The sequence below is a fragment of the Myotis nattereri genome, assembly GCF_964212035.1.
Source record: "Myotis nattereri genome assembly, chromosome: 11".
Taxonomy (NCBI): Eukaryota; Metazoa; Chordata; class Mammalia; order Chiroptera; family Vespertilionidae; genus Myotis; species Myotis nattereri.
This window is the reverse complement of record NC_138086.1, coordinates 29634352-29651023: the sequence shown is the minus strand read 5'-3', so window position 1 is coordinate 29651023 and position 16672 is coordinate 29634352. Positions and strand designations below refer to the sequence as shown.

The 16672-nt window shown below is 38.1% G+C and overlaps 1 protein-coding gene across 6 annotated transcripts in view; it reads right to left on the bottom strand.

Annotated features, from left to right (window-relative positions):
* Window positions 1-16672, bottom strand: part of LOC308527121 (putative RNA-binding protein Luc7-like 2) — a gene marked incomplete at its 5' end in the record, with an annotated part of 62216 nt that overhangs the window by 10986 nt on the left and 34558 nt on the right. For all 6 annotated transcript variants that reach the window (XM_081102461.1, XM_081102459.1, XM_081102460.1 and 3 more), the window contains 5 exons: window positions 1679-1708; window positions 4130-4221; window positions 5880-6056; window positions 9402-9545; window positions 15330-15440. In XM_081102461.1, coding sequence (XP_080958587.1) covers window positions 1679-1708; window positions 4130-4221; window positions 5880-6056; window positions 9402-9545; window positions 15330-15440 — 554 coding nt within the window. The remainder of the gene's footprint in view (window positions 1-1678; window positions 1709-4129; window positions 4222-5879; window positions 6057-9401; window positions 9546-15329; window positions 15441-16672) is intronic.

Below are 16672 nucleotides of genomic sequence, written 5' to 3'. Positions count from 1 at the left end.
TGCACCTATGGATGAGGACAGTGGGTGGGGAGTGAGGGCGGAGGGTGGGGCGGGAACTGGGAGGAGGGGAGTTATGGGGGGGAAAAAAGAGGAACAAATGTAATAATCTGAACAATAAAGATTTAATTTAAAAAAAAAAAAAAGAACTAGGAGTACTTAGAATGTTTCAAAAAAATGTCATCTGAACAAGAGGAATACTAGAATTTCAGTAAGAATGAGAAAGGGCATTCTAAGTGGGAATAAATTCATGAGAAAGAGTCAAGAATAAGAATGAGAATGGCAAGTGAAGAATTAAGAAAGATAAAGCACACCATGTTTTCCCACCTTTCTCAGATAGAAAACAGTTATCAGTAGCTAGTAAAAATTGTACAGAAAGGCTTCAAAAAGCCTCCAAATATGAAATCCAGAAGTCAAAGAAAAGTGTTATCATGTCCTTTTCCTCTTGAAGGCTGTGAGTGCCCCTTTCAAGCTTTTTGTGATCAGTTACCAAGGGTAGTAAAGTACTAACTCATAGAAAGTCAAGATTGAGGCATAAAGTAAACATTTTATTTTTAATATGTTTTTATTGATATTTTTAGAGAGAGAGAGAAAGGGAGAAGGGGAGAGAGAGAGAAACACTGTTATGAGGAACAGCGATCAGCTGCTTCCCGTTTGCACTCTGACAGGGCATTTTCATATGTGCCCTGACCAGCAATCGAAATGGTAATGGTGACCTTTCAGTGCACAGTTCACAGTACACACTGGCCAGGGCTAAACTAAACATTTTAGTTTCCCTTACTAACCCACCATGAACCTCTCATTCAAAAATGTATTCAATTATTTAACCTACTTACATTTTCAACACCTCTTAGAATGTTTCTTAGATGCACCACCCAAATTGATTAAAAAAAAAAAAAAATCCTGTCACATATTTACCCTGAGCTTCTAAAGATTTTAAAGAAATACTCTGGCCCTAGCTGGTTTAGCTCAGTGTTTAGAGCATTAGCCTGTAGACTGAAGGGTCCCGGTTTCAATTCTGGTCAAGAGCACATGCCCAGGTTGCAGGCTCAATCCCCAGTAGGAAGCATGCAGGAGGCAGCCAATAAGTAATTCTCTCTCATTATTGGTGTCTCTATCTCTCTCTTCCTTCCTCTCTGAAATCAATAAAAATTTAAAAATAATTTTAAGAAGCTAACTTTGCCTTAAAAAAAAAAAAAAGTGCACACAAATGCCAATTAAAAAAAGAAAGAAATACTCTGGCCCAGCCGGTGTGGTTCAATGGTTGAAAGTTGACCTATGAACCAGGAGGTCAGGTCACATGCCCAGGCGGTGGGCTGATCCCCAGTAGCGGGCATGCAGGAGGCAGCCAATCATTGATGTTTCTATCTCTCTCTTCCTCTCTGAAATCAATAAAAATAAAAAAAAAATTGAAAAATAAATACTCTGAAATGTTTTAAGTTTCCCCCCTAACTCCAGGGCACTGTTTATATAATTTTACTTTGATAAAACTAAACTATAGTGCATGCGTATCTTCTGAACAGTTTCTTCTCAAAAGATACTGCTTGAACTTGAACTACAAAAATATTAAGTGTACTAATCTATTAATTCTCGTTCATTTTTAAAAGGCATTTTATCTATAACACCCATATTTGGAAAAAAAAAAAAACCAGCTTCACTGCTTAACTTGTATTATACCTACCTTTTGGGATTCTTGCTATGTGATCGAGACCTAAAAAAAAACAAACAATAAAATCTATTTTTAGAAAAGTAACTATAAATGGGAATAAGTATGCTGGGCTGTTAAAAATTACATTCTTTCTGATTTGTAAATTTTATGTTAATTTTATAAATATAAGGCATGTGTATGCACAGAAAATTTTTCAAAATACACCACAAACTCTACAGACTTCCCCACCTTGGCATATGAATTCTCTTAACTAAGAAACCTGGTTCTTAACACAGTACATCACAACTCACTAATTCTCCAGAAACCACTTACTTTCCAACGCTGGAAAAATTCAGTGTCATTTCTTCCTTCCCTCTGGGAACAGAATAAAATTTCTATGATCTGAGATGTATACACTTTGGATCTGCAAACTCATACTATAATCTCTAGAACACCCAAATCAATCTTGTAACATGTTTTCCCTCCCACCCCCCCTCCTTTCTCCCCACCCAAGGGTATGTTTTATTGTTTTTTGAGAGAGAGAGGAAGGGGTAGAGAAAGAAACATCAATATGAAAGAAACACTGATCAGCTGCCTCCTGCATGCGCCCCAACTGGGGATTGAACTGGAAACCTTTTGGTATACAAGATGACACACCAACCAAGCCACCAGGCCAGGAGGCACATGACACATAAAACACTCTTATATTTCCTAGCACACAATTAACACTCAATAGATAGTAATAGCCAATATTATAGTTTTTTTGTGGAGACTATAAAATGGTGGAAGCATGGCTTTAGAATCAGCCTGATGTTTCAACTCTGGTTCCACCACTCACCATCTGTGTGACCTTGGCAGACATATATATTCCCGTCAGCTTAGTTTGTCATTTGTAAAAGAGGGACAGTGATATCAATTTCACAGGGGGTTGTAAAAATTAGATGAACTGCTAGAGATAAATTCTTAGCACAGTGCCTGGAAAATAGCGCTCGTAAGTAATAGTAATTTTTATCATTACCCTTTTCAGTACCACAGCTGGAATCCTATGCGGTATAATTTTGAACTCACTTGCAATTTCCTCATCTTCCATACTTAGCTATAATACTTCAGTTCATATATTGATTAAAATTTTTTAAAAAGCATTACTGAAATACATTGCGTTTATAATTATTGTTTACAAGAATTTGTCAAGTGGCAACAGAGAAGATGCAATGTACTTTCTTGTCATCTACGAATGTGAAAATGTACTTCAGCAAAGAATATTTTTTTTCTCATTTGATTTACCTCCGTTGAATCATTTATATTAGTGGCACTACATTCAGTTGAATTTTAAGTGAAACTGAGATTTCTAATGCCATTTATATTATTTTAAATATTACAATATTGGGCAATATCACCATTTGAGTACACGAAAGAGAATAGAGCTAAAGCTGTGAGGTGACCTTTATGGTAAATGAAGAACATAAACATCAATGGAGGAATGACAGCACTTCCCCAAAGAGGAAGATGGCCCGGCCATCATGGCTCAGTGGCTTAGTGTCAACCTATGAACCAGGAGGTCACGGTTTGATTCTCAGTCATAGCACATGCCCAGGGCTGCAGACTCGATCACCAGTAGGAGGTGCAGGAGACAGCCAATCAATGATTCTCTCTCATCACTGATGTTTCCTATCTTTCTCCCTCTCTAAAATCAATAAAAATATTTTTAAAAAAAAAAGCTTGGAGGAAGTTGGCATGACCTATACATATTATCAAGGGTAAGGCATTTAAATTTCAGAGATGTGTAATACAATTAAGGGAAGACTATAAATTAGAACTACAGGTGAATCTTTTGTGGCATACCTGCCCATCCTAAAATTGTTGAAGTTATGAACAACACATACAAAGAATGTTGCCACCAGAGTGCCAAGCAGTTTGTTGATAATGAATAAAAGTAACCCAGAACATTTAAACATTGTAAAAATGAAGATTTATATGATTCTATCAACCAATACCAATATAAAAATAACTATTAATACCAATTAAAAATAATTTATTATTAAATAAACATTTTAAAAGTTTATAGCCCCTAGAATTGAGTGTAGAATGAAAGTAAATTTAATCAATAAAACAAAAAACCCAAACGTTTTATCAAGCATAAAATATATCATAAAAATAGTTCCGTGCCAACCTGGTACAAATCTATTCCATCATGAAAATCAGGGGGCTAGAAAAGAGTTTTACATAGCTTACAAAACAAAGATGTGACTCTCTCTTTATTACTTCTTTAATACACTTTAAAGGAAAAAAGGGCCTTGACTTTAATGGCCATTACGTTAACATACTTGCACAAACACTGTTTTGCATGGTAGCATTTTAAAGAGTAAACAAGATTTCCCATGTCTACATTTGCTAACATCTAAAATCTTATACCAATCACATCTCAAAGTTGAAACAGAAGTTTCAACTTCAAATACTTGGACTATTCAATTCATCACTCCATACCTCCTCAACTTTTCCCTTTCTTCTCTCTCCCTTTCTTCTCTTCGCTTCAGGCGTTCCTGGTTTCTTTTCTCCTGCTTCTCAGCTACCACTCTCTTAAAAGACAAAAAACAAACAAAACACACACACACACAAAAAAAACTAAGTTTAAATAATAATAAATGAGAAGCATTATTTATTGGGTCCATTCTTAATGAGCATTATCCTAAACTTTAGCCAGATCTGGTTTCCAATATTGTACAAGTAACATCAAAATTTGCTAATAACAATTCAATTTTGATAAAGAAAATCATTGGACTTACAGGTCTGGTTTCTAAAATCTTTTATCTTTTTGTAAAATTTATAAAATTTCATGGTCCTCCATGACTACTTCTATTTTTTTTTAAAATTTACTTATTGATTTTTAGAAAGACAGAGGCAGGAGAAAAAGTGAGGAGAGGGTGAGGAGAAGGGGAAGGGGAAGGGGAGAGGAAGAGAGAAACACTGATTTGTTGTTCCACTATTTGTGCATTCTGGTTGCTTATTGTATATACCCTGACCAGGGATCGAACTCGCACCTTGGCATATCAGGATGACACTCTAACAGAACTGAAAATTAGTTCTATAAATTTTTTCTCCTCTGAATACTTTTTGGCATTATTTTGTATTTTTTAAAAGAAATCAACCATTATAAATCACAAGTTCCCATGCTCTATGATTTCCAATATAGAAATGTTTTGTCACTTCCAATTACCATCCTGATGCTGCTGTTTTAAAAACAGCAAAATGCTAAACTGTTCTGTTGCTAGGTCTATCTGCAAAGACTCCCAAGTAGGTATCATTTGCCATACTGAAACTCATTTCGTCAGTTTTTTAAAACTTACCTGAGCGAGATCATCTTAGCTACTCAGAATACAGAGCCACTATTAACTACAATACTCATCCACTCTGTTTATGTTTAACTCCTCAGATATACCTTTTGTTTGCTTATCCTCTCAAAAGAACTCAGCAGATGAGTAAGAACTTGTTGCCTTTCTCAGGACAGCTTACGTATTTGACAGTGATTGTCCATTTTTAAAAAATAGGTTTCATTCTAACTCCTTTCTGAAATGGAGGCAGGAGTGTAAAATAAAACCAGAGGTCCTACCAGATTGCTATGTAGTGAAGAACTGCAAAATATTTCAACTAAATATTTGGTTCATTTTCTCAAACTTCCTTTAGAGTAAATATTATTTATTTTATAGGAAAAAGAGAAAAACTTAGGGGACTTTGTATAAAATAGTTTAAAACCAGTTTCCAAGATTCCTACTCTGTCATATTCAACTATTACCTCCAAGAATACGGGAATAGTAATTAAAGGTCTGTCTCTCAAATATTATCCATTAAACCAATGGTATCTCCATTTGAAATCCTACACTATTCAGTATGAGTTGTGAAAGGGACTCACGGTCAAGATTACTATATGAAAAGACAACTAATACAGATCAAAAGAATGAGTGGTGCTGAAACCGGTTTGGCTCAGTGGATAGAGCGTCAGCCTGCGGACTGAAAGGTCCCAGGTTCGATTCTGGTCAAGGGCATGTACCTGGGTTGCGATCACATCCCCAGTAGGAGATGTGCAGGAGGCGGCTGATTGATGTTTCTCTCCCATCGATGTTTCTAACTCTATCTCTCTCCCTTCCTCTCTGTAAAAAATCAATAAAATATATATATATATAAAAAAAAAAGAATGAGTGGTTAAATTAGATAAAGTGATACTAATTTAACAATATACCTTTAATTCTTCAAGCTTCTCTCTTATTTCAATAAATCCCAGGTGCAGTTTACCCCCAAAATGATCAGCCAGTCGTCTGTCATTATCATGAAGACCTAAATAAGCAGAGCAGACTTCACAGACTCGAAGTTTCTGCTGTTGGAAACTGGAAGCTGGCATAGAATTCCGATACACTTCCTAGACAAAAGTGAAAAACAATGTTCATATAAACTTCATGGAACATCATACAATTAAATAAAATACACTTTTCTAAAGAACAAAATGTTTTCAATGAATACACAAAAGCATGGCATTTTGTCATGAAAATTCTAGATTCTCCATAACCCCCCATCCTCTGTTTCAGGACCTCTTCACTGGGGATAAAAAAAAATTGGAGCCCCGAATACTTTTTACCAAGAACTACTATATCTACCATGATACAGAACACAACTTTCTGAAAGTTTTTCTCAATGTTCTGTTTTCTGTAATTTTTGTTAAAAATGAGATGTAGCAACCCCAAAACTTTATCAGTGAAGGATCAAGGAAGTAGAAGTCGCCCAATGCTTGCAGAGAAGGCATGCACGTTTTCTCTATCATTACAGCTTCCTTCCATTGCCTTCTTTCTTACACATCCCTTTGGAAATGTGGATGGGACAAATAATAAACTTCCTACTAAAAGTAACAATTTATAAGACAAGTGATGAAAAATGCCTTACTAAGATTTAAATATCTTATACCCAACCATTTTATTTATATTAAGTTCATTAATGAAGTAATTAATATTAGTGGGTTGGTATAACCACTGTATCATTTTTTCTTGACAGAATTCTGATTTTTGTTTTGAGCATACACAGTTAACATTTCCAAGCTTCTGTGTAGCTCTAAGAAAATATAGATATAAGTGGACATTGCTGGATATAATCTATAGGAAAGTTCTTTAAAAGGGAGTCAATACATTCAGACAAAAGTAACCAATAACCTGTGAATCAAAAAGTGATGGAAAACAGAATACTTAGAGTTTCAAAATGTCAATACCAAACACTAACATAGTAACATCATAGTTATGGGACAAACCACTAACATGGGCCTTCTGACAGGATGTAACATTACTTTAGTGGTATTCCTGACAAAATCTAACAAAAATCAGACAAATCCAAACTTAAGGACATTTCACAAAACAAGTATGTGATCAGCTCGTCTCTAGAGTACACAGTAAAAAGTGATCTCTTGAGCTTCTTGCATATGTTCCATTGCGTTTAAGTGCAATACCATAAACATTAATAGCATGGCACCCAAATGATTCTCTCTCATCATTGTTTCTCTTTCTCCCTCTCCCTTCCTCTCTGAAATCAATTAAAAAGAAATATATATATATATAATGATGTCTCCAATACTGTATTATGAATATCACTTAGAATACTGTATGCCATTAAAATTTTTTAAAAATATTTTTATTGATTTCAGAGAGGAAAGGACAGGGAGAGAGAAACATCAATGATGAGAATCACTGATCAGCTGCCTCCTGAAGGCCCCCTACTGCGGATCGAACCTACAACCAGATATGTGCCCCTGACTGGAATCGAACCTGGGACCCTTCAGTCCACAAGCCGACACTCTATCCACTGAGCCAAGCCAGTCAGGGCAGTATGCCATTAAAATTTTGTGATGATTCATTAGTGTATAGGCTAGGCTACTGTGACGCAATCTTATTGATTATACTAGGCCAGATATTTTCAACCGGTATGCCACAAAAAATTTTAAAACATGCAATACCTGACTATTTAGTCAGGGGCACTGACCTCTTTTCCCTTAGATTGCCAAGTAAAAAAATGACAATAGCCCTAGCCAGTGTGACTGGGTTGGTTGAACTGTGGTTCCATACACCAAAGGGTGACAGGTTTGATTCCTGATCTCGGTACATACCCAGGTTGCAGTTCAACCCCACAGTTGGGGCTTTTAAGGGGGGCAATCAATTGATGTTTCTCTTATATCGATGCCTGTCTGGTCTCTCCCCTCTCCCTTCCTCTCTCTAAAAAAAAAGGCTTTAATAAAAGACTTCAAAAAAAAAAAAAAACCCCAAAAAAACCAGCCAACACAATAGTCATCGAGTGTAAATGAATTAAAATTATACAGATTGGCAAAAAATATATTTTTGGTGTGCCATGGAATTTTAGTAATTAGTTTATGTGTGCCATCAGATGACTATTACTGCTTCTCCATTATTTTAGCATGAATTATTATTATATCTGTAAATAAACATAAAGTTCTTTTTCACATTATCTTTTTCATTTCTGATGTCTAGTGTTAGTCATATGTTAAACAGCTATAGTATTTTGTATCATGTAAGACAGTACTGATGTTGGTACTGAAGATGAAGCAGATGACAAACTTACGATATCGATAAATGCAGTGTAGTAGTATATTTTCATTTCACTACCTTACTTTATTGTAAGAATATTGTATATAATACTTAAACATACAAAATCTGTGTTAATCAACTGTTTTTGCTATCATAAACAGTTGGAAGAGGAGGAAGAGGAAGGAGAGGAGAGGAGGACGGGAGAGGAGGGTGGGAAGGAGAGGGGAGGGGAGAAGAAATCACAAGCAATAATAGGTAAATATTTTTAATTGAATTACAATGAAAATCTGTGGGATGCAGCTATAGTTGTGCTTAAAAGAAAACATATAACATTAAATGGTCTAAAATCAATGACCTAAGCTTCTCTGCCCAAGTCTATAACAAATTAAACCCAGGTGTGATGCAGTTATAAGCAATGGAGACTACTGCAAAAGTGGAAAATATAATCTCATATGAAGGCATTCAATTTCTTAAAAAACAAAATAGAATTTGGGCCAAACATAATAGAACTTTGTGTGCAGGATATCAGATTTTAACTGTGCTGTGGAGGAAGAGCTGAGGCTCCCAAGGTGCTAGAGGACTGTACTGAGGTGGGAAAAGAAGGGAGAATGCTACAGTTGTATGGATGTAAAATGGAGAATAGGGTATCATAGTAACCAGATATATGCAGTGTGTGTGCACGCGCACACAGACACAAATGACTGCTGTATATGACTAGTTAATTAATTTTATTTACCAATTATAAATTTCATATCAATGGCTCCAAATTCCAAAAACCACAAATTTTGATATATAACCCATCAGTATGACATGGACTAATTACATATGTTCTGAGAAGTACATACTGCCCTGGCCAGTTTTGTTCAGTGGTTAGCTTGCCAGTCTGGGGGCCAAAAGTTCTTAGGTTCAATTCCAGGCCAAGGGCATGTTACCTTGGTTGCAGGTTCAATCCCTGGCCCTGGTCAGGGCTCAAGCAGGAGGCACACAACCAATATGTCCCTCTCACATCAATGTTTCTCCTCTCCTCTCCCCTCCCCTTCTCTCTCCCCCTCCCTTCCACGCTCTCTAAAAAAAAAATAATAAAAAAAAAAGGAAAAAATATCCTCACTCCTCCAGTAAGGATTAAAGAATAAATAAAGTATAGATAATAAGGCTCTATAGACCAACATTAAGAATTTAGTTACCTCTGCTTCTCTTTTCTTTGCCCGTGCTTTCTCTACTTCATCCATTACTTTTTGAGATTCTTCCACATTTCCTTCAGCTCCTAGTTGTTCCACTTTAGCCAACAATTTACCAATTTCTTCATTTAACTCATGAACACGTTCTGCCTAGAAAGTAATAGAAAAAAAGATCATGAAGAAAAAGCTGACAAAGTGTCAAAGTATTTCAGAAATGCTCAGAAGAGTTATTATATGAGGCAATATAATTATAAACAATGCTTTCTGAGCACATCATAAATTCGTGAGACATTAGGATGTTTTGAGCTTGCCTGCCTTCACTTCGGTGAAGTCAGGGATACATCTGATCTCTATATAAACTAGAACTTTGCATCCTCGGCTTTGGCAGTGTATTCCAAGTATAAAATACCTTTTCTTCTTGGGATGTCACCCCTTTACCTCACTTGCTGGCCTAGTGAATGTCTATTCACTGAACAAGATCCAACTGGAGTCTATTCTGTGAAACGTTCTTGATCAATCATTATATTTCACCTCCACTTACACACAAAAGCAGAGAGCCAAATCCTCTTTTGTGTTACTTTTGTATCTTTTACTATTACTTTTATATACACTGAGTGGCCAGATTATTATGACCGGCCAGATTATTATGACCACCCCATCAGTATTTCATTGATACTTCCAAAAATACTGAATACTGGAAACTTCCTAAGCAAATACTCTCAAGGTTTTATTATTATTATTATCTGCATAACTAATTCACTTCATTGTACTGATGGAGTGGTCATAATAATCTGGCCACTCAGTGTATATCATACCACATTAAAGATAGCTATATATATTTCTCATCTTTGTATTTCCAATGTCCAACAAATAGCATCAGCTCAAATATGAGTTAAAGATATAAACTGGTGCTGATGAATTCTCTTTGAATGAAAATATGACTTTAGATATCTGGCTTATGGGCAAGTCAGTTACTAGGTGTACAATTTTGGTCATATTATTTCACCTGAATCTACTTCCTCATCTGACTAGTAGGAATTAATATCTCACAAAGCTATGAGAAACAAGAAAATGTGCCTTGCACATACACTGCGCAGTACATTACTGATTTTTAGTATAATAGCATGACAACCCTTCTCCCTTAGTCCATGTCTTTTCACTGGGATTAATTTTTTCCTTGGGATTTGATATGTCTCCTCCTCCTCCTCTTCATCTTCAGCACCACCATCATCCTAGTTCATTCCTTTTCTTTTAATGGCACTTGACAGACACACACAGACTATTTTTTGGCCATAAGTAAATATTTATTTACAATTGATTACATTATATTAGCAAATCAATTATATTAGCAAAGAAGGTTCTAATTTGATATGGACATCTGATCTCAATAAAATAAGACTTCTCAAATAATCTTTACTTCTCAAATTTCCTTCAATCCAAGATATTCACCCCTCAAAGAAATTTCCAACTCTATTATCATTACCTCTTTAACAAAGTGGTATTTTTCTTTGAATGATTGCATTAATGCCCCAAACTCTTCATCCTTCCCTGTACCCATGTCCTTCACTATTTTATCAAGTATCATCATATTCTGAATCTGAACTTGGCCACATAGTTAACTGCCTTTGGTTAACAGGACGGTAGCAAACATGACACAAGGAATGGCTTGAAAAGTGCTTATATGAATGAGCTTTTGTACCTCAACTCTCACTGTGAGAAATTAGTTCAGTAACCTCCAGCTGATTGGGAGACAAGGAAGAGGGCCCCGCTAAGACAGGAATAAATACCCAGTCAAGTTCAGCCTAAATCAGTAGTCAATGAGCTAAATAAATACTTACTTTTTCCATTCCCTGAATTTTGAGGTAGTTTGTTAAACTGCATTTTGGTAGTGATGGATAACCAATACAACTTGGGGTCTAGCCAGCAATTTTGGATCCCTTTCAACCATGATCCCTTGTACTTTAGTATGTCCATCTTTATAATCCTGATCTTCAGAGAACTTTTCAGAAGTTGGTTGAAAGTAACCTTTTCACAAATAAGGGAATCCACTTCCCTTTGTACATACATATCTAAGCACTATAATAGTATTTAATGCTGTCATGTAAATCCTACCTGGATAACTATTGCATTCTGCATTTTCATAAAATGTACCACACTACATGGAATGGTACAGAATGTTATAAAATAGTAAGTCATCAAACCAACGAAATGCAATACATGGACCTTTTCTGAATTCTGATTATATAGGAAAAATAAACACTGTTTATTAAGTAATTTTTAAACCTTGTTAACTTCATGGATATGACTCTGTAGTTATATTTTAGAGGTGAAATGATACGACACTTAGAAGTTGCTTATCTATATAATAAAAGCCTAAACGGCCAGGAGCTGCCCCCTGGTTGTCAGTGAGCCCCCACCGGGGGAGCACTGCTCAGTCAGAAGCCAGGCTCATGGCTGGGGAGCGCAGCGGCAGCAGTGCTAAGGAACAGCGAGAAGGCAGGCGGTAAGGAGCAAGGGGTCCCGGGCTGCGAGAGGGATGTCCGACTGCCAGCTTAGTGGGGAGCAGGCCTAATCTGGCAGGCGGACATCCCCCAAGGGGTCCTGGACTGCAAGAGAGCACAGGTCTGGCTGAGGGAGCCCCTAGTGCATGAATTTTGTGCACTGGGCCTCTAGTAAAATAATGAAACAACAGAAAGCTGACAGTTTTGAATCCATTAGGATTTGTTGTATTTTTCTCTACTTTTGTGTGTAAGTTCACAACAAAATATTTTTTAAAAATAGAGAGTTGCCCTGGTAGAAGTAGCTCAGTTGGTTGAGGCTTGTACTGTGCACCAAAGGTTACCGGTTCGATTCCAGGTCAAGGCACATACCCAGGTTTCTGGTTTGATCCCCAATTGGAGTGCATGCTGAAGGCAGCCAATCAATGTTTCTCACATCAATGTTTTTCTCTCCCCCTACCTTCCCTTCTCTCTCGAAAACCAATAAAAATGTATTAAAAAAAAGAAAAGAAAAAAAAGTAGTGAGTAGACAAAACTCAACATTTAAAAAATGAACATTCTTGCTGAGACCGGTTTGGCTCAGTGGATAGAGCGTCGGCCTGCGGACTGAGGAGTCCCGGGTTCGATTCCGGTCAAGGGCATGTGCCTGGGTTGCGGGCATATCCCCAGTGGGGGATGTGCAGGAGGCAGCTGGTCGATGTTTCTCTCTCATCGATGTTTCTGACTCTCTATCTCTCTCCCTTCCTCTCTGTAAAAAATCAATAAAATATATTAAAAAAAAAAAAATGAACATTCTTGCCAAAACCGGTTTGGCTCAGTGGATGGAGCGTCGGCCTGCGGACTGAAGGGTCCCGGGTTCGATTCCGGTCAAGGGCATGTGCCTGGGTTGAGGGCACATCCCCAGTGGGGGATGTGCAGGAGGCGGCTGATCAATGTTTCTCTCTCATCGATGTTTCTGACTCTCTCTCTCCTTTCCTCTCTGTGGAAAATCAATAAAATATATTTAAAAAAAAAAAAATGAACATTCTTGCCCTAGCCTGTGTGGCTCAGTTGGTTGAGTGTTGTCCCATGCACCAAAAGGAGACCATTTTGATTCCCAGTTAGGGCACATGCCCAGGTTGCGGGTTCAACGGGAGGCAACAGATTGATCTATCTCTCTTACATTGATAATTCTCTCCTTCTCCTTTCCCCTCTTTAAAATCAATAAAAACATATTTATAAAAAAGAATGAACATTCCATTTGGAAAATGGGCATAAGACATACACAGATATTTCACCGAAGAGAATATTCATATGGCAAATACGCACATGAAAATGATGTATAAAATCATTACTCATTAGGGAAATTGAAACCACAATGAAATGTAGTAACACACCTTTCAGAATGGATAAAATAGTGACATCATCAAAATGCTGGCACAGCCCTAACCGGTTTGGCTCAGTGGATAGCGCATTGGCCTGCGGACTCGGGTCCCAGGTTCGATTCCGGTCAAGGGCATGTACCTTGGTTGTGGGCACAAACCCAGTGGGGAGTGTGCAGGAGGCAGTAGATCGATGTTTCTCTCTCATCAATGCTTCTAACTCTCTATCCTTCTCCCTTCCTCTCTGTAAAGAATCAATAAAATATATTTAAAAAATAAAAACAAAAAAATGCTGGCACAAATGTGAACAAAGTGGATCACTAACACACTGCTGGTAGGAATGTAAAATGGTACAGCCACTCTAGAAAAAAAGTTTGGTATTTGCTTCCAAAACTAAAAATGTCCTTACCATATGACCTAGCAATTGCAGTCTTGGTTATTTATCCCAGAGAAATAAAAACTTATGTCCACACAAAAATCTGTACATGAATGTTTATTGCAGCTTTATTGGTATTAGCCAGTAACTAGAAACAACCCAAATGTCCCCTTCAATATGTGAATGGTTAAACTGCAATATATCCCTAACCCTAACCCTAATCCATACCATGGAATACTACTCAGAAATAAAAAGGAATGAACTACTGATACAACTTGTATGAATCTCAAGTTGTGTTGAGTATAAAAAGCCAATCTTAAGAGGATACATACTGCATGATTCCATTTATGTGATATTAGGTGAAATAATCCTATATAATAAAAGGCTAATATGCAAATAGAGCAAACAACCAGTTGCTATGACATGCGCTGAGGGGGGGGCGGGGGGGGGGGGAACGGAACATGCGGGTGTCAGCAGCAGGCATCAGAACGCGAAACATGGTGGGCGTTGGCTGCAGCGGGATGGTCAAGCAGGTGAACAGGGGCACCAGACCAAGGCAGGGCGCCAGACCAAGGCGCAGTTGCTGTCAGGGTGAGCCTCTGGTGGTTACTGAAAATTCTTTGCTCCCGCACACCGTGGTCCCGCCCAGTGCTCACACCTGCTGCCAGCCCCGGCCCCACTCACTCCCACTGCCGGTGCTGATTGCTGGGAGCCGGCAGCGGGTGTGAGCGGCGGTTGCTGACCCCGATCGCCCTTCAGGGCTTCTCCACCTCCCCCTGATCCTGAGGGGTGATCGGGGCAGCAGCCGCCGCTCGAACCCACTGACAGTGCCAACCCTGCTCACACCTGCTGCTGGCACCAGTCTCAATGGCTCCACACCTTCAGCAGGTGCCAGTGGGGCCGGTGCTGTCAGCAGCAGGAATGGCGGGAGCAGGACTGCCAGCAGACAGGGGACCAGGGGCTGCAGCAGAAGGGGCGGGGAGAAGGGGTAGAGCGCGTGGAGGATGGGCCGAGATCCGCCCGTGCCCACCGCAACCTCTCAGCCCACAGTTCCTTTCAAGGTGCACGAATTTGTGCACAGGGCCCCTAGTATAATTATCAAGACAGAAAATAAGTTAGTGGCTGCCAGGGGCTAGAGGAAAGGGTGGTGTGGCTATAAAGGGGTAACATGAGGGAGCCTTGTGATGATAATGCTACAATTAATGTAATTATTATAATATTTATCCAATTTGCACGTGATAAAACTGCATAGAGCTACACACACAAAAAACAAGTAAATGCATGCATTAACTGGTGAAATCTGAATAAAATACAAAGACTGGACCAAAATTAATTTATTGCCTTTGACATTGTACTGGTTGTGTAAGATATCTTAACATAAGGGGAAGCTAGAGGAAGAGTACATAGAATTTCCTGTTTGTCTTTGCAAGCTTCTGTGAATGTAATTTTTCAAATTAAAAGGTGAAATTATATTCTGTACTATTAAAAAGATTGAGCGTCGGCCTGCGGACTTAAGGGTTACAGGTTCGATTCCAGCCAAGGGCACATGCCTGGGTTGCGGGCTCGATCCCCAGTGGGGGGGCATGTGGGAGGCAGCTGATCGATGATTCTCTCTTATCACTGACGTTTCTATCTCTCCCTCTCCCTTCCTTTTTGAAATCAAGAAATATATTTTTTAAAAAAAGATTGAAATTGTTACCTTTGCTGCCACTTCAGCACTAATCTCTTCTTGAGTTTCTGCTAATCTTTTCTTGGCCACTTCTGTTCTTCGATCACAATCGGCAATAAATGACTGCAGATGATCCATAGCCTACAAAGTTCAATTAAAAGACAATTACTTCCAGAAAAATCAACTTTCTTCAGAAATATCTTTACTCAAAACTTACACTTTTAAGTCAATAAGACATATCCGTGGGTGAGCAATTTTAAAGAAAGTGATCAAGAATCTCACTTCCTTTCCAGCTGACAGCTGTGTTTATATTTCCATTTTATATATATATATATATATATACACACACACACACACACACACACACACACACACACACACACACATATATATAAAAAGAGGCCCAGTGCATGAAATTCGTGCACTCAGGGGCGGGTGGGGTCCCTCAGCCCAGCCTGCACCCTTTCACAGTCCGGGAGCCCTCGGGAAATGTCCGACTGATGGCTTAGGCCTGTCAGTCAGACATCCTTAGTGCTGCCGTGGAGGCAGGAGAGGCTGCTGCCATCACCGCTGTACTTGCCAGCCGTGAGCCCAGCTTTTGGCTGAGCAGCGCTCCTCCTGTGGGAACACACTGACCACCAGGGGGGCAGCTCCTGCATTGAGCATCTGCCGCCTGGCGGTCAGTGTGCATCATAGCAATCGGTCATTCTGTCGTCCAGTCAATTTGCATATTAGCTTTTTATTATATAGGATATATATGAATGTATGTATAATTTAAATTATAAGGGTTTTATTTAAAAATATAAATTTACTCAGCACATATCAAATTCTAAAAATGGTTGGTTAACCCAAAAATTTCTTGAAAGTGAAAAGCAGAAAAGAAAATAGAAGAAAATGATAGAGAACTCATCACCTCAGAATAGGGAAGGCCTTTCTAATTAATCCAATAGAGATTTTGAAAAGATTAATTAGATAACAATAAAAATATTCTGCAAGGCCCATAACTACCAAAAGAAAAACGGGGTGGGGGAAAATGCAAAGTATTATCTGAGGGAAGGACTAATTTTCATGTCAAGTTAGTACAAATCAACTAAAAATAAATGTTGACATCAAAGATTAGCCAATAGCCAAAAAAAAAAATTGTAAACTGACAGTTCACTAAAAAGGAAATATAAACATCTTAAATATATGAAATATGTTCAAACTCACTCATAAGAGAAATGAGGGTTAAAACTACACTTACATTACACATTTCATGTAAGTTGCAAACAAATCTTGAAAACACACTATGTGGTCAGATGGGAAATAGATAATCTCATATATTATTGGTGGGAGTATAAATTGATAATTCTAATGAAGAGCAACTTGGCAAA